The sequence below is a fragment of the Mesocricetus auratus genome, unplaced genomic scaffold (assembly GCF_017639785.1).
Source record: "Mesocricetus auratus isolate SY011 unplaced genomic scaffold, BCM_Maur_2.0 Super-Scaffold_100013, whole genome shotgun sequence".
Classification (NCBI taxonomy): domain Eukaryota; kingdom Metazoa; phylum Chordata; class Mammalia; order Rodentia; family Cricetidae; genus Mesocricetus; species Mesocricetus auratus.
This window is the reverse complement of record NW_024429196.1, coordinates 49,549,870-49,572,457: the sequence shown is the minus strand read 5'-3', so window position 1 is coordinate 49,572,457 and position 22,588 is coordinate 49,549,870. Positions and strand designations below refer to the sequence as shown.

Below are 22,588 nucleotides of genomic sequence, written 5' to 3'. Positions count from 1 at the left end.
CCACTATGTATTTGAATGATTTATGCTAGTATTATTCGTGGTGCTTTAGATTTCGATTAGTGTGGTGGGCAGTGATCCAATACTTCTGACACTCCACTGCTGTAGAGCTATTGTTCACGAAATTCCTCCATCTTTTAGAGGAAAGCATGCTGTGAAGTAATGTTTTCTGCAGTAGTGGGATTTCAGGGTTATGGGACCAGAGCAGAGGCTGAGACATCATCAGTTGGGGAAATGGGAAGAATAGCCAGGGCATATCTCAGGATAAAGAATTGCTTCTTTATGTATGAATACTGGGTATGTTGGAACAACATTAGTGTGCCCACAACAGAACCCCTTGATTCTCAGAGGAATTTAAATTGAGCTTTAGTCACTTTATTTATAACTCATATAGTAACACCATTAGTCATTTATCCTTAATTGCTGAGTCCTGAGAAGGCTACAAGCATTGACATGTAGAAGAGATAAAAGACAGAAACATCAGAAAACCAAATAGAATTTAACTTCCCTGATTTGTGACATTAATAATTTGAGCATGAGTATAGGATACTAAATGTGTTGACTATGAGATGAGGTGTTGTTAAAAGCATAATAATATAGAACCATAAAATATACAGAATCTGTCTAAGATGGCATTATAGAGAATTAAGATTAAAAAGTTATTAGGGAAGTTCATAGATTTTTTCATGCAACTATCCTATTAGCCTATAGGATATTTAAAAAGTTATCGACTCTAAAAAACAACTACAGGCAACTGAGGAATGATGAAGGTCAGATAAACATTCTTCCCTTAGGAAGGCTGTCTAATACCAAATTCTCACTGTTTAAATGTATGTGTCAGCAAAGAGTGATATTGTATATATATATATATATATATATATATATGTGTATATGTATGTGTATGTATATGTACATGTGATAAAATTTAAGGAAAAAAGGTGGCCATGAAAAGAATATGACAATGCATCAATGCTTGGAAGAAGAAAAAATGGAGAAAATTTGTAATTACAAGTGCGCGCGCGTGTGTGTGTGTGTGTGTGTGATGTGCTTAACAATGGTTCAATAGTATAACAATTATATTGTCTGTGATGAGACTTACAGAAATTGGGCATTGCTCCAGGTTTGTATTCATAAATTTCCATCTTCTTGGCAAAAAGGGTCTACTAAATACTTTATGCTAAGCCATCTTCACTTATTCTGACCAATACAAGTACTCTTTCAACTTTCGTAAACTAAACTTGATCATGGAGACAATTAGCTATAAATATCCCAATATAATTTCTAAATTATGCATTAAATACCCATGAAACATTGACAAATCCTCATTTTTTCAACTTTTTCAAAGAATCAATGTTTCTTTTTGAATTGGACACTCATTAAACCTAAGAATGCACAAAAGAGGTAGAGATTGAATAGAGCTTTGAAGGTTTGGATTATGAAGAACCTTCTCAGTGACAGAAAACATGAATGTGAGTTCAGCAGTTATTGTCATGGACATCTCGGCACTTCAAGACCTTGAGATAATTATCAACCTTGTGTGTATCCCTGTGCACACAACGGTGCAAGTTACTAAGAGCAAAATAGCGAGTGGCTTCATCAGATGACTGCAAATCTGACCATCCATTCCAGAAAGTATAGTCATTTTCAACCACTCCAGGATGAAACTAAATACAGAAAAGAAGGGGAAAGGGATTATTATATTATTAACATTGCTTTTTCACATTAATTTCTTGCATATGTGCAGGAATGCATGCATATTACTAGGAGATTAGAAATCAACATTGTTTAAACACTCACTACTGACTTCTATCTTTCTCTGTTTTTGTTCTCTTGAGACAGCTTCTCTTATTTTGAAAGAATCATGAGTGATCTCCATCATTCTGCCTTTGTAATGTTTGGATAAAAGAAGTAGTCACTACATTTTAAAATTTTTATGTGGATTCTGGAATTAAATACATTGCTGGCAATGAAGTCATTCATAACTAAGCCATTTAACTAGGCTCATTCTGTAAAACTAATAAAGATTATATTATACTGCATAGAAAATTTATTAGTATAGGGAGGGTTTGTCAAGTATATGGGCTAAGGCATAATGACGACATTAGGACTCTAAAAGGAAACATCATATGGGAATACATATGATATATTCTTATATGTCATTGGTCTCAGAAAAGATATATCCATCCAAGCATAGACTGAGTAAAAAAAATCTGGAAAATATTTGAATGGTATGCATGCATATGACAAAAGGTTGATTAAAGGCTGACACTTTCTCTGCAGATTCCGCAGGCATCATTCATTCATAAGGATTTAGACACAGTGGTTTTATTCTCCTTTCTTTAAACTCAACCTGTTCCTCATATAGTTTAATCTTCCAAATCCCATGGAACTATCAAAAATTTCCATAGGTGTGTTATAGTTTCTTAGTTCCAGGCAGTACCATTGTATGATTTTCTGAGTTAGTTAGAAATATCGATCCCTTCTATGAAAGCTAATCTCTGTGTTAATATGAGGACCAGCTACTTTCTATTGAGAGTACTGGTGTGTGTGTGGTTCTCACAATGTGAGGTGCACTCTCACCCTGAACTCTTGGGGAAGGGTCTAGGCCCTGCCCTATATGAAATGACAGACTATGGACACCCCCAGGGAGGGCCTCACCCTCCCTGGGGAAATGAGGGGATAATGGGGGGGGTTGAGGGGAGGGCACAGGAGGAGGGGAGGGAAAGGGAGAGGGACCTGGAACTGACTTGTGAAGTAACCTTGTTTCTTATCTAAATTTAAACTGAAAAAAAAAGAACCTGAAGAAGATAGAATTTACAAATGGCCTCTCCTTACAGGCAAGCGTACAATGAATTAGGTGTATATTGTGCTTTGTGTGTGTGTGTGTATCTGTGTGTGTGTGTGTATACATAATATATCTCAGAAATGAAGTATTGAAAATTTACATCTCATCAAACAAATCACCTCTTCCACATAGGAGATAAGGAAAGAAATGTGAGGAGTGAATGGGCTTACCCTATTGAATATGGTCTTCAGTCCCTCCAGAAGGCCTAAAACTCTTTCCTCCAACTCTTTTGCTCTTGACAGCATGACATCAGATGCATCTGGAAGAGCAGCCACTGCAGCTACCATGTGCTTCAGAGGCTCCTCCCAGGCTTGTAAAACACTGATGGTCATTTTCAGGAGATCTTCCAACTAAACAATCATGAAGAATATCTCATTAAAATAAGTGAAACACATCACTTAATACATGTGGTGGCTGAAAGAAGATCATGAGTTCCAGCATTGATTCATTTTTAATAAGAATGTTAAAAACCTTCATTTCAATATAGGAATAACAATATTCTGTCACAGAATTATATTTTTTTCCCAAATGGAATCGTTGTTTTCCTTAACGATGTTTTCTGGTGAATGTCAAACTGATCATGTTTTCACTGAACATTCTACTGTCTGTAGTAAAGATGAAATTAGTTTACTTGATTGCTTCTGTTGTCCATGGAAAACCAAAGTTTGTTTGAACACTATAGGTGTCTATAGGACTTTACTAACATAAAAAGATGTCTAAAATCAGTGGTCAGATTTTCACAATCATGAGACAATTGCTCATTAATATATGTACATGTGCTCTATCATTGTAGAATATTAAAATAGAAATATAAGGAAAGAAAGAAGACATTCAGAATTATAATGGGCTCAGTATATATTACTTCTCTTTGCTTCTAGCAGAGCATCCCATTTTTTCTCAGGTACTGGAGAAGAAAAATAGCTCAGTGTTGTTTTAATTCCAGCAAAGAATGTTGACTTTTTAAATGTGTGCTCATTTTCAGAAAATATATGAATATCATGGCACCATTTCTGTTTGCTACTGTCCTAGTAATGAAATAAAAATGAAGTGTAAGAGAAAGTCATGGTCATCTTATAGGAGATATGTAAAGCATGTGAAGGAAAAACTTGGGCCAAAATTGATAACAAAATCCATTGCCTGAATCTTTGCCACCTAAGGATTAGGATTGAATGTTTTAAGTCAGTAAATCTTGGATTAATGTTCTACTTAGGATTCATGTGATGTAACATCTATATAAGCTCTTGGAACCTCAGTTTTTATGGTGCTAATAATACCGTGTATTAGCGAACTTTTGCTGGGAATTAGATTAATCAATGTCAATGGACAGCTTTTTGAGTATTTTAGACAAGTAGATCTGAAAAAATGGTCACATTTTCCTATATCTCCTCTTCCTTCATTTACTATTGTCATACTCACACTTATTCCTGAATTTGTGTTGAGGTTTCTGGTACTAGTAATGGATATGAAGCAGAAAGAGATTTTATGTGTGATATATGCCCACATTCAAAGTTTAGTGTAAAATTGTTTTCAGATTATCACACAGACTAGGAGAAAATATTTTATAATAGTTATATGTTATAGGTACTAATATACTCAATTCTCATCATATCAAATGTTATCAAGGGTAATATAATTTAGGCAGAGAAGCCCACTTTTAAGTTTGTATTCACTTGAGATACAAGAAGAAACTGAGTAGTTGTGGAGATCTTCAAAAACAATGATGAAACAGAAGTACAGCTAAGAGAGTTTTTCAAAGGAAAAAGAAATGAATCATTAATATGCTTCCAGAGAAGAGCTGATGATGATGATAATGATGATGATTTCATAAACACTACTGGATCTTCAACTTTTCTACACATATATAAATGTATGATCAACCTGGAAAGTTATATTAAATCTTACAGGATATATTAAGAATAACCCCACAGGAAATATGCTGTAAAAACATGGTGCTCTGAATGACCAATTTATTAGCCTATCATATGAAAAAGCATTTTTCTTACCCTGAAACCATCATATACTATTATTTTTGATTGTTCTTCCCTTCTCTTGTCTCTCATTATCACACCTGCCAAGGCCGCAGTAACCACACACAGCACAAATACACCATACATTACTTCAGTTGTTTTTGTGACAACCAGGAGGAAACCTACTTTTGTCTGGTGGACTTGTTCACTGCTTTCTGGAGTAAAGATGGAGGCAGTGTGGCAGGTGCTTAACATCAGGTTCTGTCTCCTAACAAACTTCGTATTCTAGAAGAAAGGAAAAGTTTTCTTTCTATGGGATACATATTGAATGAATACAGTTATAACCACATCAGTAATGAATTTTGTAGATGTAAATTATTATAACAAATGATAACTAAATATAAGTGAAAACGAATGAATGAAGCAAACACTGTCTGTCTAACTTTCTGCACACTAGATAAGCAATAGAATTGCCTATCTTCTAATATTCTTCCCTTCTCTTGTATTCTCTTGTTATTTCCCCTGTTGTTTGGAAATAAAGCACTAACAAAATGCTCTGTAAACTTTGAGTTTAAATATCACTTTTTTGGTGCATTTAAATTTTGACTCATGATTGGTTCTGTTTTAGAAGTTTGATTTTCTGATTTCCCCATCATAATAGAAACCTGAAGGAAATATACTACTTACAAATTCGATAAAAACTTTTGAAGCAAGATCATGGGTGTAGTGTGACAGTTCAACTACACGTTGGTATAGGCTTCCAGTGATCATTTGGGAGTTTGGTGATGAGGTCACACGTTCCCAAAGGAATAGATTTGACACTGCCAGCAAAATAGTCTTCCAGCTATAAAGAGAAGTAATACTGAGATGACCTATTCTTAAGAAGTAACATTAGTGATGTTTCGTAGGATACACTGTTCAGAGTTTTCTGTGCTACAACACTTGGTTCTGTACAGATTGAGTCTGGAATAATTTAGGCTAATGAGAAGACACAGGTGGCAAGTGATGTTTCTCCCATCTAGATTGAGAAGTAGAAGAATTCTTTCAGCCCTGGCTTTCCTTAGCAGAGTGTCTCAACTTTGTAAACATTTTAACTGAGATTAATCCTGAGTCAAATAATTCAAACCATTCTCTAAATATTTTGAAAGACTGGGCATTTATGTTTTTTTTTACTTCATTAAATCAATTTTAATTAATCCATTAATTACTTTTTCTTACAAATACTACTTGAAACTTAGGATGACTTGTTAAAACATGCCTACATTTCCATTTGCATATACCAAATTGGTAAAGTTACAAATCGAATGTCATTGTCTAAGGTTCCAGAGCCTAAGTCCTCCTGAGGTGAATTTATGAAAGCAGAGAAATATATAAGTTCTCGCATTCCATAATGTTATTTTCTCCTTCTGTGACTGACACAATTAGAATATTGAATCCTATGTTTTTAATACATTTCAGTTTCTCAATTTCAGCAACAAGACCATTTTTTATTGTTCTGTTTCTTGTTCTTTGAGAAGTCTTGAGGCTGGAAGTTGGCTATTAGCACATGTTCATTAGAAACCCATAATAGTGCACATTTTTGTCCTCTTTTCAAAACATTAAAATAATAAACAACTTCAAAATGTCTATGGACATTGTATTTGTATGCTTCCAGGGCAAAGAGGGATTCCTCTAGAGAATCATTGATCTCAAGATTGATTCAGCAACTGTCACAATATTAATACTCAGATCAATATTGTCTTGCATTCTGGTGAGTCATGAAAATCAACAGTTCTCCAAATACGAATAAGAAGAAAGACTCAATTCTATCCAAACCATTATTGTGAAATGACACTCTAATGAAACTTAGAGTATGAATGAAGTGCTACTTACAGAAACATGGTAGAATCAAAGACAGCTGCATTTATGAGAAGTTCTTCTGCAGTGTGGACTACAATACAAGAATGTTGCTCTATCTGAGAGCTGTCTTCCATCAACTTAATGCCTTCCATATATACTAACAGAGTCTTCCAAAGGTAATGCAGGTCAGCAGGCAGAAAGAAGTAATGTTTTTGTTCAGGGAAACGTTTCATGACTATTTCTCCTAAGGAAATAGAAAATATACCTTACTTTTGACACAGTTTATCCCTACATGCATTGCTTTGCATTTTGCAAAAATGTTCAGGGTTCAAATTATTTTGGAAATCACAAAAGTCATCTGAGTTCAATAATGACTAAGAGTCAGATCAAACAGGAAAATACATTTATTTCCTTATACCTTTACTCTAGGTCAGAGGCCTATATTCTTTCTGTCATGTCATACATTAAGTTTCCTTAGTGTTTCAGATGGTGACAAAAGCCCTCCACCAACTCGTATTTTTGCTTTGGGCTGGCATATTCTAGCAACAGTCAATTAGTAACATTTTATCAAAACATGGATTTCTGTCTGTTACCAGCAAACTACAAAAAGTTATTTTTCAAAAAGTAGATACTGTTCTGGTATTAAGTAAGCAGAAGAACAATTTTTGGAAAGGAATTTTTATAGCCATATAATATGCACTTACAAAAGGCTATGGTACTTACATAGATGATGCTCATGACTTTCTCACTGACAGGCTTTTGCAATGTTTTACACTGTATCACATGGATTGCCTCCTATATTGTTAGCTTTAAATCACTTTAGTATATTATTTCTTGTAACCATAACTCATTGACACTATAATAACTGTGTAGGTACATTACCTGGTTTCTGATAAATTTACCATATAGCTGAATTAAAACACTTGGTGATGACAAACTTCTACAGATTGTAAAGCTCTTATTGACACTAAGTAAACCATTCCTTGCTTTGGATATTTGAGGTTTTTAGAAGCCTTGATTTTTCAGTCATTGAATCAAGGAATACAGTGTCATAAATAACAGTGTTTACTCATTTAAGTCATTTGTGCTACTGAAACTTTGTTTAAGTAGGATTCTTCTTTGAGCAGTTTTTCAAATGCTAGTAGGAAAAAATTTAACCTCTACACTAGGCCACTATTCAGTTAACTTCTAAGAGTCAGAAACTGTAAAGTTCAGTGGTGGGTACATGCTGATCAATTAACTTTTTGATACATTTTCCTGAATCTTTTCCAACTGAATTTAGCCATGTACAAGAAGCATTATATCATGGAACATTTGTGGACTAGACTTCTTCAAAGCTTAGGAATGCCAAGGATGAGATTCTGTAGGAGAAATAACCAAAATGATTTAAAGATGTGGTAGAATTAAGAAGAGGTCTCAAGACTTAAAAAGGATTGGATGCTCACTACAATATTTACACCTGGGTAATAGATTGGGTTCTATTTAGTTGTCTGTGTACTGCCTTCATTCGATCACTACAATATTTACACCTGGGTAATAGATTGGGTTCTATTTAGTTGTCTGTGTACTGCCTTCATTCGACCTGAGATGGTTTCCTTATGCTGGCATCTTCCATGATGCTGACTGGATGTACTCAATTGTGTTGCCCAGAACATTAAGGGAGCAAGTAAAACAACAGTCCAGCTTCTCTCATTGCGTTTCTAGATAGCTTAGGTGTTCTAGATGTTTATGGGTTCGATATTAGGGTACCAGATGGTTTGGTAAATACAGGGTCTTAATTGTCTCAATGCTTATCTCAAAGGGCTCATGGAGTCAACAATTTCAATTCTGACATATTCATAGTAATTCAAGCGCCATTTCTAGTTTACGCTCAAGCAATAGCACCAAATGTGGCATGAGTCATAGGTTTACACATCCCGTTCACCTTCAGTGTACTTATTTCAAAGGGGAGAAATACACCGGGCATGGTAATGTAGAGATAATTTTGAATCCTTATGATCTGCCAAATTTCAACACAAATATTTTATCCTTTGCTTCCTGTGATTTCCTTGATCAACCTTTCACCTCTCTTCCTGTCCGTCTTAACTGTTTGCATATTCAGAGAAGCCAAACTTCTGCTTTAGACATTATTCTGTAATTTAGTTCTGGTTGGAGGCATTAAGCTATAAACACAAATAGTAATCTCCACTTTTTGCCCACCAGATTGTTACCTTTCCATTGAAAAGTTTTTCATGTTTCTCAGCTATGTAACATTTGCTATCCACAACTGACCTACAAAATAAGAAAAGAAATTTCTGTTCCCATTCTTATGTAAGAAAAGAACTCTGCAAACACAAGAGTATTAATTTCCTACAAACAATCACATGTTTCTATAGTAACAAATAGAACATTCTGGGCCACACATGTCTTTTTTATTTTCTTTTTTTTTTTGTTTGTTTTTTTAAATTTAATTTAAATTGGAAACAAGTTGGCTTCACATGTCAAACCCAGCTCCCTCTCCCTCCCCTTCTCTCCCGCCCCCCTTCAGCTCTCCCCCAACCCCTCCTCTAATCCCCACTCCACTCTCCAAGGAAGATAAAGCCCTTCATAGGGAGTTTCGAAAGTCTGTCAAATGATCTGGGCCGGGCCCAGGCCTTCCCAGATGTGTCCAGGCAGAGATAGCATCCCTCCACATGTAACGGGCTCCCAAAGTCCATCTGGATGATGGGGCTAAATGCTGATATATTACCTGAGACCCCCAAAGGATACTGAGGCCTCCTCAGTGACACCCATGTTCAGGGGGTCTGGATCAGTTCCATGCTGACCTCTCAGCTCTCAGTCTGGGGTCTATGAGCTCCCCCTTGTTCAAGTCAGCTGTTTCTCTTAATTCACAGGAAAGGACATGTTAAGCCAATTCATAGTCCTGCATGGATATGATGAATTCCTTGCAATAAGACATTTGTAAACGTAGGATGCCTGGAGAAATTGTACTTCTCTCTCCATTCTTTAAAGAATTAGGTTAAGAAAACAATGAAATTCATGTTTCTTCTACCTCTAAATATTTTGCATGATTTTATGAAAATCATAAAAACTCACACTATGGGTATATGGGTCCATCTGTCTGCTCATAGACATTTTTCTTTAAAACCTTCCATCAAGACTCTCATGGTGAACTGGCCCCTGTGATTGGAATACAGGAAGTTGCAGCTGTTGGTGAGGCTTTCACATTTATATAATGTAAATTGGATAGGCAGGTAAGAAGGATTTGAGGAATCTTTCAATTTTGTTATTATCCTAGTGTTTCTAGGTCTTTTGTGTGTGTGCTTTAATAGTGTATACATAAAGACAGAGTATAGGGTCAAACCTTGTCATTTTTAAGAATTATTTTAATTTCACTTTTAAAAAGTTGTTTTAGTGGTCTGAATCTCATAAATTGGGTAAACTAGCTGGAGTGTGACCCAGGATCTTCCTGTGACTATTGCACCAGGGCTAGAATTCAGATATATGACAGCATTGCAGGCATCTATCTGTACTTCAGTTTTAGATATCAAAATTATGTCATCATGATGACAGGAAAGCAGTTTAACCAAAGATTTATCATCTTGGCCAGCTGGTGGTCATATGAAGAATGCTCTGATTGTTGAATTTCATGATTTTCATAGTTACAGGAAGTGCTACAGGGTTGTTCTTTATTTTGTTCTCTTTGTGACAATTTGTAGTATATGTACATTCCACAGTCAACTGGGCCATTGCTTATGCAGAAGTTTGCCATGAGACAGGAAATCTCAGCACTTTCCCTTTGGATTTTAAATATCCTCTCTGACCTTACTCTGACTCTGCTTGGTTTTAGCTTGTCTCCTTATTTGTGTGTCAAAACCTTGTGGCCTCATCTGAGATAAGTTTACTGTTGTAGAGGTTAGGAATCTTACCCTTTGTTGCAACAGTTTCCTCTGGGATTAAACCTTCCATCTTGGAGGGAAGCTTCTCATGATTGTCAGTTGTTAAAAGGGGAGATGGTGAAGTACATGGATTCTAAGGGAAAGAAGCATTCCATCATGCAGGAAGGTTCTTTATGTTCCTGGGGAGGAAAATACCTGAATATATTCAGAGTACCTGCACTTGACTAAGTTAATTAGGTCTATTTAATCCCACGCATGTGTGAACTGTAAGAGTGTTGAGAGACACTCTCCAACTTGCAGTACTGTGTGGAAGAAACAGAGACCATCTGTTATCTGGAAGAGGCTGACCTGATCTTATCTGCTTGAATAAAAAGAAAAGAGAGAGACCTTTGGAGCTGCACTGAAGCCTCAGAGGTCAGTTGCTGCCTGAACAGGCTGAGACCAATAAGGATTCTAACTTGTTGAGTTATGTCCAAGTTTTATAGTGTGCTCTAGGTTTCCAGGTTCTGCAAACAGTTATCCAAACTATGATGTGCTATTGGTTATGTAGCTATTTTTAAGATATGTTTGGCATGTAAATATGTCTTTGCTCTTATTCCTGTAAGTGACCCTAACAAATTAAATGCTTCACCAATTTGAATTTCTTGGTGTGATTTCTTTGGTCCGTCACAGAATCTGAGTCTGGGGTGAATGGTGCATTTGTTGTTTTTCTTTTTTTCTTGTTTTTTATTGATTTTGCATTTCTGATGTATGTATATGTTTGTACTCATGTATGCTGTGTGTGTGTTTCCACTAGATGTAACACACACACACACTCACACTCACACACACACATACACACACACACACACACACAAACTTCCCATGTAAGTTCTGCCTGTGCAGCCTGAATAGTGTATTTGTACATCACCCACCATGGGATTTACCAAGGTCTCCCTCACGCCACATACCGTAACAAGAAATGCTTTCATATTTTTAATCCACAATATAAATTTACTTGAGTCTTAGTTCTCCTGATAATAAAGGAGGATACAATGAGTTTATCTTTCATTCGCATGTGGATAGATGATTCTCTCACCTCTTGGGAAAGAATGTTTGGATGCAATGAAGATGATTCATTGGACTCAAGTGTGGAAACACACACACACACACACACACACACACACACACACACACACACATAGATATAGTATATAATCATTTCCCCGAATGTTTCATAAGACAGGGCCTCTCATCCGGACTTGAACTTGAGGTTATAAAAGGGCTAGTTAGCACCATATTGTTGATACATAGAATATGGAGAAATAAATTCTGTATTAGCATAAAATGATCATTTTTCCTGGATATCTTTCATGTTGCTGGAAACTTTGATTCATACTACTAGAGATAAAATACATCAAAAACCTGAAAATATGAATCATATCCATCATTGCAATAGTGGTAGGAGTGTTAAGTAGTAACATTGTGGTTAGACATTTTGCCTCTCCATAATATGGAACTCATGCCAGGTTCCATTAGCCAGACTGAAAACCTGATGCTGGTAATGTTGTAGATTTCAGAGGAGAATGTAATATTAATATATTGCTAACTTGAAATACTAAGGCAGTGTCAGTTATTACAGTTATTGTGACGAATTAGAGCATGTCTCACCCCTTATCGGAGAACTTCTTTTTCCAGCATATGATGATTCAGACAAAAGCAACAGCTGATTAATGTGCAGAATATAAGAGACTGAGTGTTATCTAATTTAAATGGATCACCTGTATCAAATAATCTACACACAAAGCTCAGGAATCATCAGGAAAAAAGGCTCAAATGATTGGCTGGCAGAGGCAATGGACAACTGCATAGAGTCATTATATCCAGGACTTGATAGGGATATAGCATTTAAGAATTCACAGCTGTTTAAGAATTCATAGCCTGCATGAATAAGACCTACACAAATGCAAGCAATGCAAAATCTAGGTGGATAGAGCCATGAAACCCACATTGAATTTAGACAGCATTAGCTATTAGTTTGAGTGAGAGGCAATGAATTATCTTCAATGATGGTGACCCTAAGATGCTAACCATACTCTTGCCACACAAACAGCACTCACTGAACTCACATGAACATAGAGGAAAGTGGTAGCTGGGTAGAAAAGCCAATGGCAGAGAGGGATGGGCCATGTTTGGTGGAAAGATATTAAAGTTATTCCTGATGTTCTCCATTGTAAAAGCTTTGCCTATTGGTTCCTATTTGCTATGAAGCTGTAAAACTTCTTCAGGGAATATGACTAAGAATCTGACCACCTGGATTTGACCAGACTCAGAAAAAAATGTTTTTATCTATGAACAAAAGGAAGGCTAGGAAATGCTTATATATTCTTTCTGAATGTAGACAATATTGTCACTTTGAATTAAAATTTTACCCAAATTTATATAACAGGACCAACTAACTTCCTTTTCTTATCTGAAATTGGATACATTTTGATAGTGGATTAAGTGGTAAAATGATTTTAATCTAAATATTTTACTGCATTTACTTGTATTTACAAGTATGTGTATTTGTTGAATTTGTTAAAGCCTTCCATCTTAGAGGAAAAATTCTTAAGTAGGAAGTAAAAGTAAGTATGTATAGAACATATACAGACAAGTAAAACAAGGGGATGCTCTATGGGGAGAAGAAACACTGCATTATACAAGAAAGTTCTCTTAGCTCTGGAAGCAAACTCCTCAAAATAGCTTCACAAGTGCCTGAAGTTGAAGAGATTCATTAAGCCTCTCCATTCTCAAAAGTATATATGGAATAATGCTTGCTAAGAATTATTCTAAGGTGAGTCAAGCAGTACAAATGATAGAGACCTTGGGAGCAACCCGGAAGAAACAAGAAAGAGGCAAAGAGCCTACAATTAGCATAGATAATCTAAACAGCACAGAAAAAGTGAAGACCAATTGAGTTTTCAGAAAAGGATCAGACTGATTGAACCTCCCAGAAAAGTCAGGCTATTGCCTGTTGAGTTGTGTGCTGACTGTGTAGTGTACTCCTGGTTTTCAGCTTTCATTTGGTATCACATATGTCAGGGTACAACTGGGTGATGTATCTGTCTTTGGGCCATTTCTACTCTAGTACCTCTCTCTCACCCATATTCTTGTAAAATCACAATAAAATTCATTGGTTTACCAAGATGAAATCAGTCAATATCTATTATTTGATCTGTCCAGGATCCTCTGTCTGGAAAGAATGGGAAGAGTGGATATGTATGTGTGTATTATTTCCCAAGGACTCCCTAATCTTACAACATATTGCAACCTAAATGGGATCCTCTAACCAAAAATGAGTTGGGCAACAGTGAATGTGTGGTTCTAACTAGGGTTAACCATGTATGCAACTGAGTGAGCACCGCAATGAAGAGCACTGTGTCATGCAGCTATCTTTCATGCATGGTCTGTGTTTTTTTGTGAATTTTTTTGATGAGACAGAAGTTTCATGGTAGTGAGCCATGTAACATTCATGTTCCCTAACAGGATGCAGAGTGTTTAAAAAAAGTCTCAACCTTATACTAAGAACAACATGGAAATAAGGAATACTAATGGTTAGAAATTGTTCAATACTGGAAACATGAACTAAAGTAAAACTATACAGAATGAATATATATATATATATATAAAACAATTAATGAAGGAAAGAGGCCACAAATTTGAAAGAATGCAACAAGAGAATACACAGGACACAGGGCTTGTAGGGAGGAAAAGGACAGGAGAAATGTAATATAATCTCAATATGTTTGTGCATATTATATATAGGTGTGCATGTGTGATGTGTTTAATGTTAATATAACAATTGTATTGTGTGATGAGACTTTGAGAAAGTACTCATTGCCCATGGTTTGTTTTCATAAACTTCCATCTTCATGGTAGAATAGATCTACTGCTTACTGGGAAATTCTTGCTCTGGTTCTAATACGTCAAGTCATCCATTCATTTTGACTAATAGAACTACTCTATTGACATGTATAAACTAAAATTATTTTTGAAAAATATTTAATATCATTACTAAATTCTGCATTAAATGCCCATGGAACATTGACAAATCCTCATTTTGAATTAAGCATTTCAAAGAATCAATGTTTATTTTTGAATAACATGCCCATTAAACCAAGGAATGAACCAAAAGGTAAAGACTCAATGGAACTTTGAGGTCTGGACCTTCTCCATGACAGTGGTTAAGGATTTGAGCTCAGCAGTTGTTATTATGGATATCTCGGCATTTCAAAACCTTGAGATAATTATCAACTTTGTGTGTATCCCTGCGCAGGCAACGGCCCATAGTATAAAAAGCAATGTTACGAGTAGCTTCATCAGATGACTGCAAATCTGACCATCCAGACCAGAAAGTATAGTCATTTTCAACAGCTCCAGGATGAATCTAAACATTAAAATGAGAGGGATTATTTACAGTTAATATTACTTGATAGTAATACCTTCTTGTACATGAGTGTGTGTGTGTGTGTGTGTTTGTGTGTGTGTGTGTGTGTGTGTGTATGGATGGGGTATACATTTGCTGAATCCATGCACCAACATTTGTAGATCAGAATGAATGTTGTTCAAACTTCCACAGTTGACTACCATATTTCTCTATTATTTTTGAGGTATCTTCTGTTGTTTTAGCAAACACCAGTCATCTCCATCTTTCTGTCTGCCTAATGTTTGAATACTACAGAGTAATCACTACATCTCTTTAGTTTTATGTGGATTCTGGGATCAAATTCCTCATGCTCAAGAAGGCATTTTTCCCCTGAGTCTTTAGCCTAATCCTCATCCTGTAAAAGTGACAAAGGTAGAAATTTTATTAATATAGAGTGGGTTTGTCATATATTATCTTGAATGCCTCTTAACATAAGCATATTTTCTGTTGTATCATTGGCCTTAGAAGAGGTATAGCAGTGGAGAATTAGACTGAGTGCTTGAGAAACTATAAGATATTTTTCATGGTATATATGCATTTGACCAAAGGATAAATAAGGGCTGATGTTTTCTCAGGTTATTCTCTCAATAATCATTCATATTTATGGGTTTGAGGAGAATATCCTTTTAATTTTCTATCTTTAAACTCAACCTATTCTTGATATATTATATTCTTCCAAATTCATGAGCATATCAAATATTTTCAAAATTGGAGTAAGGTTTTGGAGTTCCAAGACTGTTATCAGATTTTATGAATTAGTCAAAAGTATCCATATACCAATGAAAGTTACCCTCTGTGTTATGGTGTGGACCAGATACTTTCTATTGAGAGTACGTGTAAGTGTAGTTCTCAGTAAGGGGCATGACAAAGATAGGATTTCCAAATGGCCTCTCCTTATTGGCAAGGCTGTAAATGAATTGGATATGAATTTTTATATGTATATACATATAATTTGTACATACATATGTGCACATATATAACATATATTTACATAAAAACACACAAATACATACATGTATAATTTCATATATATATATGTGTGTGTGTGTTTGTGTATGTATCAGTCCCAGAAATCAAGTGTTGAAATATTTATTTCTCATGAAACAAATCACCTCTTCCACACAGGAGATAAGGAAAGGAATGTGAAGAGGGAGTGAACTTACCCTGTTGAGTATGATCTTCAGTCCCTCCAGAAGGCCTAAAACTCTTTCCTCCAACTCTTTTGCTCTTGACAGCATGGCATCAGATGTACCTGGAAGAGCAGCTACTGCAGCCACCATGTGCTTCACAGGCTCCTCCCAGGCTTGTAAAACACTGATCGTCACTTTCAGGAGATCTTCCGACTAAACAAGAATATTTCATTAAAATAATTGAAACACATCTGTGTTAGTATGCGTGGTGGCCGAAAGAAGTCCATGAGCTCCAGTATTGATTTATTATTAACAGGAATATAGAACATCTTCTAGCATATGATATGCGATACGGAAATAAAAATATTCTGTGACAGATTTATAATTTTCTCAAATAGAATTGATTTTTTAACAATGATTTCTGGTTAATGTCAAACTGATCATGTTTTGCTTTCACTGTATTTCCTATCATCTGTAGTCCAGGAGAACCTCAGTACTTTATGGTCCTAATAATACCACATATTAGAGAATTTTTGTAAGGATTAAATGAATCAGTAACAATGAATTGCTTTTTAGGGCTTGACTCTAAGAAGATCTGAGTAATGTTGACCACTTTGTATACCTATTGATCTTTTAATTGCCATTATTATTCTAACACTTTATTTACGAAAAGAGTTTGTGTATATGTTACTGGTTAGGGTAATAGCCAGTAGAAATAGATTATATGTGTGTGATGTGTACACATGACATTTTGCCTAAATAATATTCAGAAATTTTATGACAAAGACTTAGACAGAAGATGTTAACACAGTTTTACATCATTGGTACTGAGATATTCTGTCTTCATTATAGTATAGGTTATCATCAAGAATGTTTACATGAAATACATGAGAAGACTGAGTAGTTGTGGAAGAAGTCTTCATAAATTATAAAAAATAAAGTAAGACCAACAGAATCTTCACAAATCAAAAATAAATGAATCATTGGTCCTTAAATAACATTCCTGCAGAGGAGAGTTTAGCATTTTATCATAAACACTGCTAGATCTGTAACTCTTGCACACACATGTCAATGTATAGCTAACTAGGAATGTCCAAATCATATTAAAGCTTCCTAGATAATATTAAGGATAACCCTACTGATAATGTATTGTTAAAACATGGTGCTCTGAATTATCAATTTACTAACCTGCTATCAAGTGAAGGAGCTTTTATCTTAGAGAGAATTTTTCAACTATATGATGTCATTGTCTCTCACTTCTTCCCTTTTCTTGGCTCTAAGATTACCACAGGTGCTATTGCCCTCGTAACTACACACAGCAGAGCTACCCTGTGTATTACATCAATTTGTTTTTGTCAAAATCAGGAAAGAAACCTACGTTTGTTTGGTGGACTTGCTCTCTGTTTTCTGGAGTAGGAATAGAGGAGGTGTGGCAGGTGTATAACATCAGTTTCTGTCTGCAAATACTCTTACCAAACTTCATATTCTGGAAGACATTGAAAGGTCTCATTTTTTAATGTTAAACATTGAATAAATATATTTACAATCACACTAATAACAGATTTCCTAAATTATTTTTTCACAAAAGATAAACATATAGAAATCGAAGCAGAGAGTGAAGACTGCCTACCTACATTTTCTGTCCATGGAAGAAACAATCTAATTTTAACCCACCAATATACTCCCCCTCTTTACTATTAATTTTTGGTTTTGTCCTTCCTAAATAGCATTGTTTAGAAACAAAGCACTGAGTAACACAATTTTGTAAAAACACTGAGGGTTTAAGCATTTTTTCTATTTATGGATGTTAGGGTCATACATATGTGTGTTCATAGCTATGGTCCCATTGACACTCAGTAGTCTATTTCCTTTAAGATGATATTATACTGATAAGAACAGATACTACACTTGATCTTAGCCAAAAGGCCATGATTCAATGTCTGTATTTCACCATTAAATATATTGTTTTTGAAATTTGTTTCACAGTATGTTATTGTTAATTAGTTGACTTTTCTGATTATCCCTTTAGAAAAGGTCCAGTACTTACAAAGTCAGTGAAAACTTTTGAGGCAAGATCATGGGTGCAGTGTGACAATTCAACCACACGCTGGTACAAGTTTCTAGTGGATAAACGAGGACTTGCTGAGGAGGTCACATGTTCCCAAAGGAGAAAATTTGACATTGCCATCAAAAGGAGTGTCCCAGCTATAAATAGAAATAAAATCAAGATGATCCATTCAAATGAGGACACATTAGGGACACTAAAGGATGCACTGAGATCCTTGTGCTACAATACTTGGTTCTGTATACTTGAAACCTGGACTAAATTGTCCAATTTGAAAATGTAGGTGAATAGTAATTCTTCCCCAAATCATAGTTTATGAGGTAGGAGAATTACCTGGATTTTACTTGCCCCTATATAATTTCTAAAACAGTTTGAGATGAAATTAGTCCTGAGACAGTGTAGCACAAAAATAAAAGCCACAGAGTCTGATATCAAGGTTCAAACTTCAAGCTGAAGGTCAGAAAATCAAAGAAACTGGTCACAAGCTCTTACTATATCTCATACTGAAAGGCGATCCTGGCTCCAACAAATGCTAAATTGCCTCCTCTCCTCAGCATGGCTGGAGAATCCTGTGGCATCAATGTCTTCCTATCCTCAATGTGGCTGGTGGATGAATGCCAACACTGAGCCCTTGCTCCTGCCTTCTACACCTCTCACGAGTCCTGGGAATAATGTGTGGGATTCAAAGTACTGAGATCATCTTTGTGTGAGCTGTTTTTTCTTTAGGACTTATCGATTTTGTGTAGCTCAGTATGGCCTTGAACTAACAGAGATCCATTTACCTCTTAATCCTGAGTACTGGGATTAAAGGTATGTGCCTGGCTTATATGACATGCGACTGACTTTGCTTTGTGAATCTTCAGGCAAGGTTTAATAAATCATAAATAATATATAGTACTTAAGCCATTTCTTCTAATATTTTAGGTTTTGATAATTTGTGTTTATTTCCCATATCATTAAAGTTAAATAGTTTGCTAATACATTTCATGCAAATATCACTTGAATATTAAGATGACTTTTACAAACAAACATGCTTTTCCATTTACCATTTCTTTTTGCATGTGACAAATCAGTAAACTCACAAACCTACTCTTCTTGTTTAAGTAAGGTTCCAAAATCCAACTCTTCCTCAAGTAGATTTATTTAAGAAGAAAAGTGTTCAAACCTTGACAACCCATAATTTACTTCCTCCTTCTGTGACTGAAACAATCATGCCATTGAATCCTTTGTTCTCAAAATAGTTCACCCCCTCAATTTCAGATATTTGGCCATTTTTATTGTACTTTTTTTGTAGTTTTAAAAAGTGTCCTGTACAGCAGAAGGTGGCTAGAAGCAGGCACCCATTAGAGGCTTGTAACTCTTGTTCACTGTTATCCTTATGTCAAAAATGAAAAGAAAAATAAACAGTTAAAATAATATATAATGTTTGTGGATATTGCTTGTCATGTGTCTTCATAGAAGAAGGATTCCACTAGAGAACCTCTGACTTCCAGGTTAATTCAGCAACTAGTTTCAGAAAAATAATTAACAGCACACTTTTGAGTTGACTTCAGGTGAGTCAGAAAAATGCATCAGTTCCCCAAATGTTATAGCAATGATAACTTCAAAGAATGTATTCCACCCAAACCAATCTTCATGAACTAATACACTAATAAAGTATAGGAGCACGGATGAATTGCTACTTACAGAAGGACAGTGGAGTCAAAGGCAGCTGCATCTCTGAGAAGATGTGTTGCACTGTGGACTACAACAGAGGAAAGCCGCTGTAGCTGAGTGCTGTCTTCTTGCAACTCATCACCTCTTATATATTCTAACAGAATCTACCTATGGCCTTTTAAGTACTGGGACAGACGGGAGCTGTGTCTTTTGTCTAGGTAAAAGTTTCAAGATACTATCCACTCAGGAAGTTTTGAAATAATCCTTACTCTTGCCACTGTTCTGTCTCTATATGTATTATTTTACTTTCTGGAACCTTGTCCAGGGTTCAAATTATTTTGGAAATCACAAAAGTCTTCTCAGTACCTCAATGACTCAGAATCATATCATGGATTAAACATTTATTTCCTTGTACTTTTTCCTCTAGATCAGAGTTCTATATTCTTTCTGTCATTTCATGGGTCTTTAGGAGGTAACATATGCCTTTCATCAGTTATCGTTTGAGTTTGAGGCCAGCATGTCCTACAAACAGTCAGTTATTCTTAGCATTTTATCAAAATATGAATTTATTAATAGCCTCTAAATGCAAAAAACAATTCTCACAGAGTAGCTACTTTTTCAGTATTAAGTGTGCAGAAACATAAATGTTTAAAAGGCTCTTTTAATGCATCCATGGACTTGAAAGTATCTAGAGTGATGTTTTTCAAATGTGATAGTCACCTTGTACTCATCCTTTAATTTCGATTTGGCTTCCTTTTCTTAATGGTTTTGCAAGTAGTAAGCCACGAAGAGAATAGCATTATATTATGAAAAGTTTGCATAATGCTCTTGATATTGAGAACTTCTATGAATACTAAGAATAGTTGTATCAGGATACAATAAAGTAAAAAGAGATCTCATTTTTAACAAGGATGGAAATCTAAAGAATATTAATTTAACCTGACTGAGAGACTATTCTCGATTTAGTAGCCTATACTTTTTACTCAGTCTGCCTGAGACCTCTACCTTATGCTGTCATCTGGTGTGGCACTGAGTAAATAGGGTCAGTTGAAGTGTCACACATAGATCATTAAGTTAGCTAGTAAACCATGGCCTGTTCTGTTCTGCTATAACTACTGCCCCACTACCTTATGGGTTGGGAGAAGTAGTAGATGGTTTAGTAGGAACAGGCTGTTTAATGTTAAAATTTTCATCTCAAAGTGCCCAAGGATGAATCAGCAATTTCAACTGTACCATTTTCCATTTCTCCCAGTAATACAAGCTTCCTAACTTCCCAATTATGTAAGCTCAGCCTCAAGGATATTTCTCAATACGTGATGTGAGCCATATGTCTATGTATGTCATTCACCTTTAGTGCTCTTACATCAAATGGTAAAGTGCACAGAGATGCAGATATGCAGAGCTAAACTTATATCCTTATAGCCTGCTTAGTCTCAACACAAATTTTTTACTATTTGACTTCCAATGATGTCCTTCATGAACCTTTTCCTTTTTTCCTGACATCTTCTTTGCTTTTATATACAATAATCCAAAAACCTCTGCTACAGTATTCATAGTCCTGTATGTGTTCTACTGTAGGCAAATATATTCAGAGCATAGAGAGTATGCCCCCACTCCTTTGCCTGACTGCCAGGTTTTTCACTAACACATTTTTGTGTATCTATCAGCTATGCAGCAGGTAAGCTGTATAACTGATATCCAAAAGCCTGATAAGAAATTTCTATTATATTTCTATTAAGGGATGAACTATATAAATCCATGATGGGTCTATTTTCAGCACCCCACAAATTTTGTCTACAGTAGGAAACAGAAACAATATTTGCCCCCAGAAAATTCCAGTTAATCTCATTAATAATTCCACTTTGGTATGACCTATAATGTGCACTGTAAATTTTATAACTTGTTGGATGTCCATAGATAAGGGTGGAAGTAGAAAATTACATAATTCTCTATAAATCAAGTCAAGTGGCCTCTGTCGCTGGAATATAGGGCATTCCAGGTGTTGGTAGCCTTTCCCAGGTGCTATGACATAATGTGGAGACTGTCTGAAGAGGTCAAAAGAAGTGGGTACCTGCTTTAGTTTACAAAGTCTCTGTTATCTTTCATGTCTTCTGATATGTATGTGTTTTATTATTGTCTTCTCATGTATGATATGAAAACTATGTTGGGTCTTCTGAGATTAGATTTTTGTTATGGAAGTTAGGAAGCAAACCCTTTGTTGTAACAGTTTCCTGTGAGGTGAGGTTAACTTCCAGTCGTGGAAGGAAGCTTCTTAAGATGTCAGATGGTAAAATGTGAGGAGGTGAAACAACTTGGATTCTAAGGGGAGGGATACATTTCATCCTGCAGGGAAACCCATTATGCTCAGGAAATAACATTTCAGGTGCTTCAGTACATGAACCCAGGCAAATTAATTGGGAACCTCTTTCCAAACATTTGGCCACTGTAAGAAATGCTTAGAAACACTCTGACAGAATGAGCTGCCTAAATGACTGTCAGAACAGCTGCACATACTCTCAATGGTTTAACTGGAAGAAGCATACATGATCTGAACTGCTTTGAAAAAAAAGAAAAACAGAGGTTAGGTGAGGTCCCTAGAAAAAGCAAAATCCAAAGAGGCAGCCTGGAAAGGTGACTCTCTAAGCAGCTCAGCTTCCTGCAAGTTGTAGAGTAGGCTCCAGTAAGTTACCAGGTTTCTTGATCTGTGAGCCATGGTTGGGTGGAATTTGAATGATGTTTAAGTGAGAATAGCTCATAGTTTGTG

At 35.7% G+C, this 22,588-nt stretch overlaps 2 protein-coding genes and 1 pseudogene across 2 annotated transcripts; all 3 read right to left on the bottom strand.

Annotated features, from left to right (window-relative positions):
- Positions 1-1,472: 1,472 nt before the first annotated feature.
- Positions 1,473-6,782, bottom strand: LOC101824135 (prolactin-3B1-like). The gene is made up of 5 exons (XM_040756202.1): positions 6,682-6,782; positions 5,497-5,653; positions 4,996-5,094; positions 3,013-3,192; positions 1,473-1,661 (listed from the first exon to the last, which is right to left on the bottom strand). The coding sequence occupies exons 1-5, from the start codon at positions 6,780-6,782 to the stop codon at positions 1,473-1,475; spliced, it is 726 nt and encodes a 241-aa protein (XP_040612136.1).
- A 7,820-nt stretch (positions 6,783-14,602) lies between these two features.
- Positions 14,603-19,933, bottom strand: LOC101842847 (prolactin-3B1-like). Its single transcript, XM_005066436.1, has 5 exons — positions 19,855-19,933; positions 18,151-18,308; positions 17,482-17,589; positions 16,137-16,316; positions 14,603-14,934 (listed from the first exon to the last, which is right to left on the bottom strand). The coding sequence occupies exons 1-5, from the start codon at positions 19,883-19,885 to the stop codon at positions 14,746-14,748; spliced, it is 666 nt and encodes a 221-aa protein (XP_005066493.1). The 5' UTR covers positions 19,886-19,933; the 3' UTR covers positions 14,603-14,745.
- Positions 17,911-18,041, bottom strand: LOC121143816 (annotated as a pseudogene).
- Positions 19,934-22,588: the final 2,655 nt, after the last annotated feature.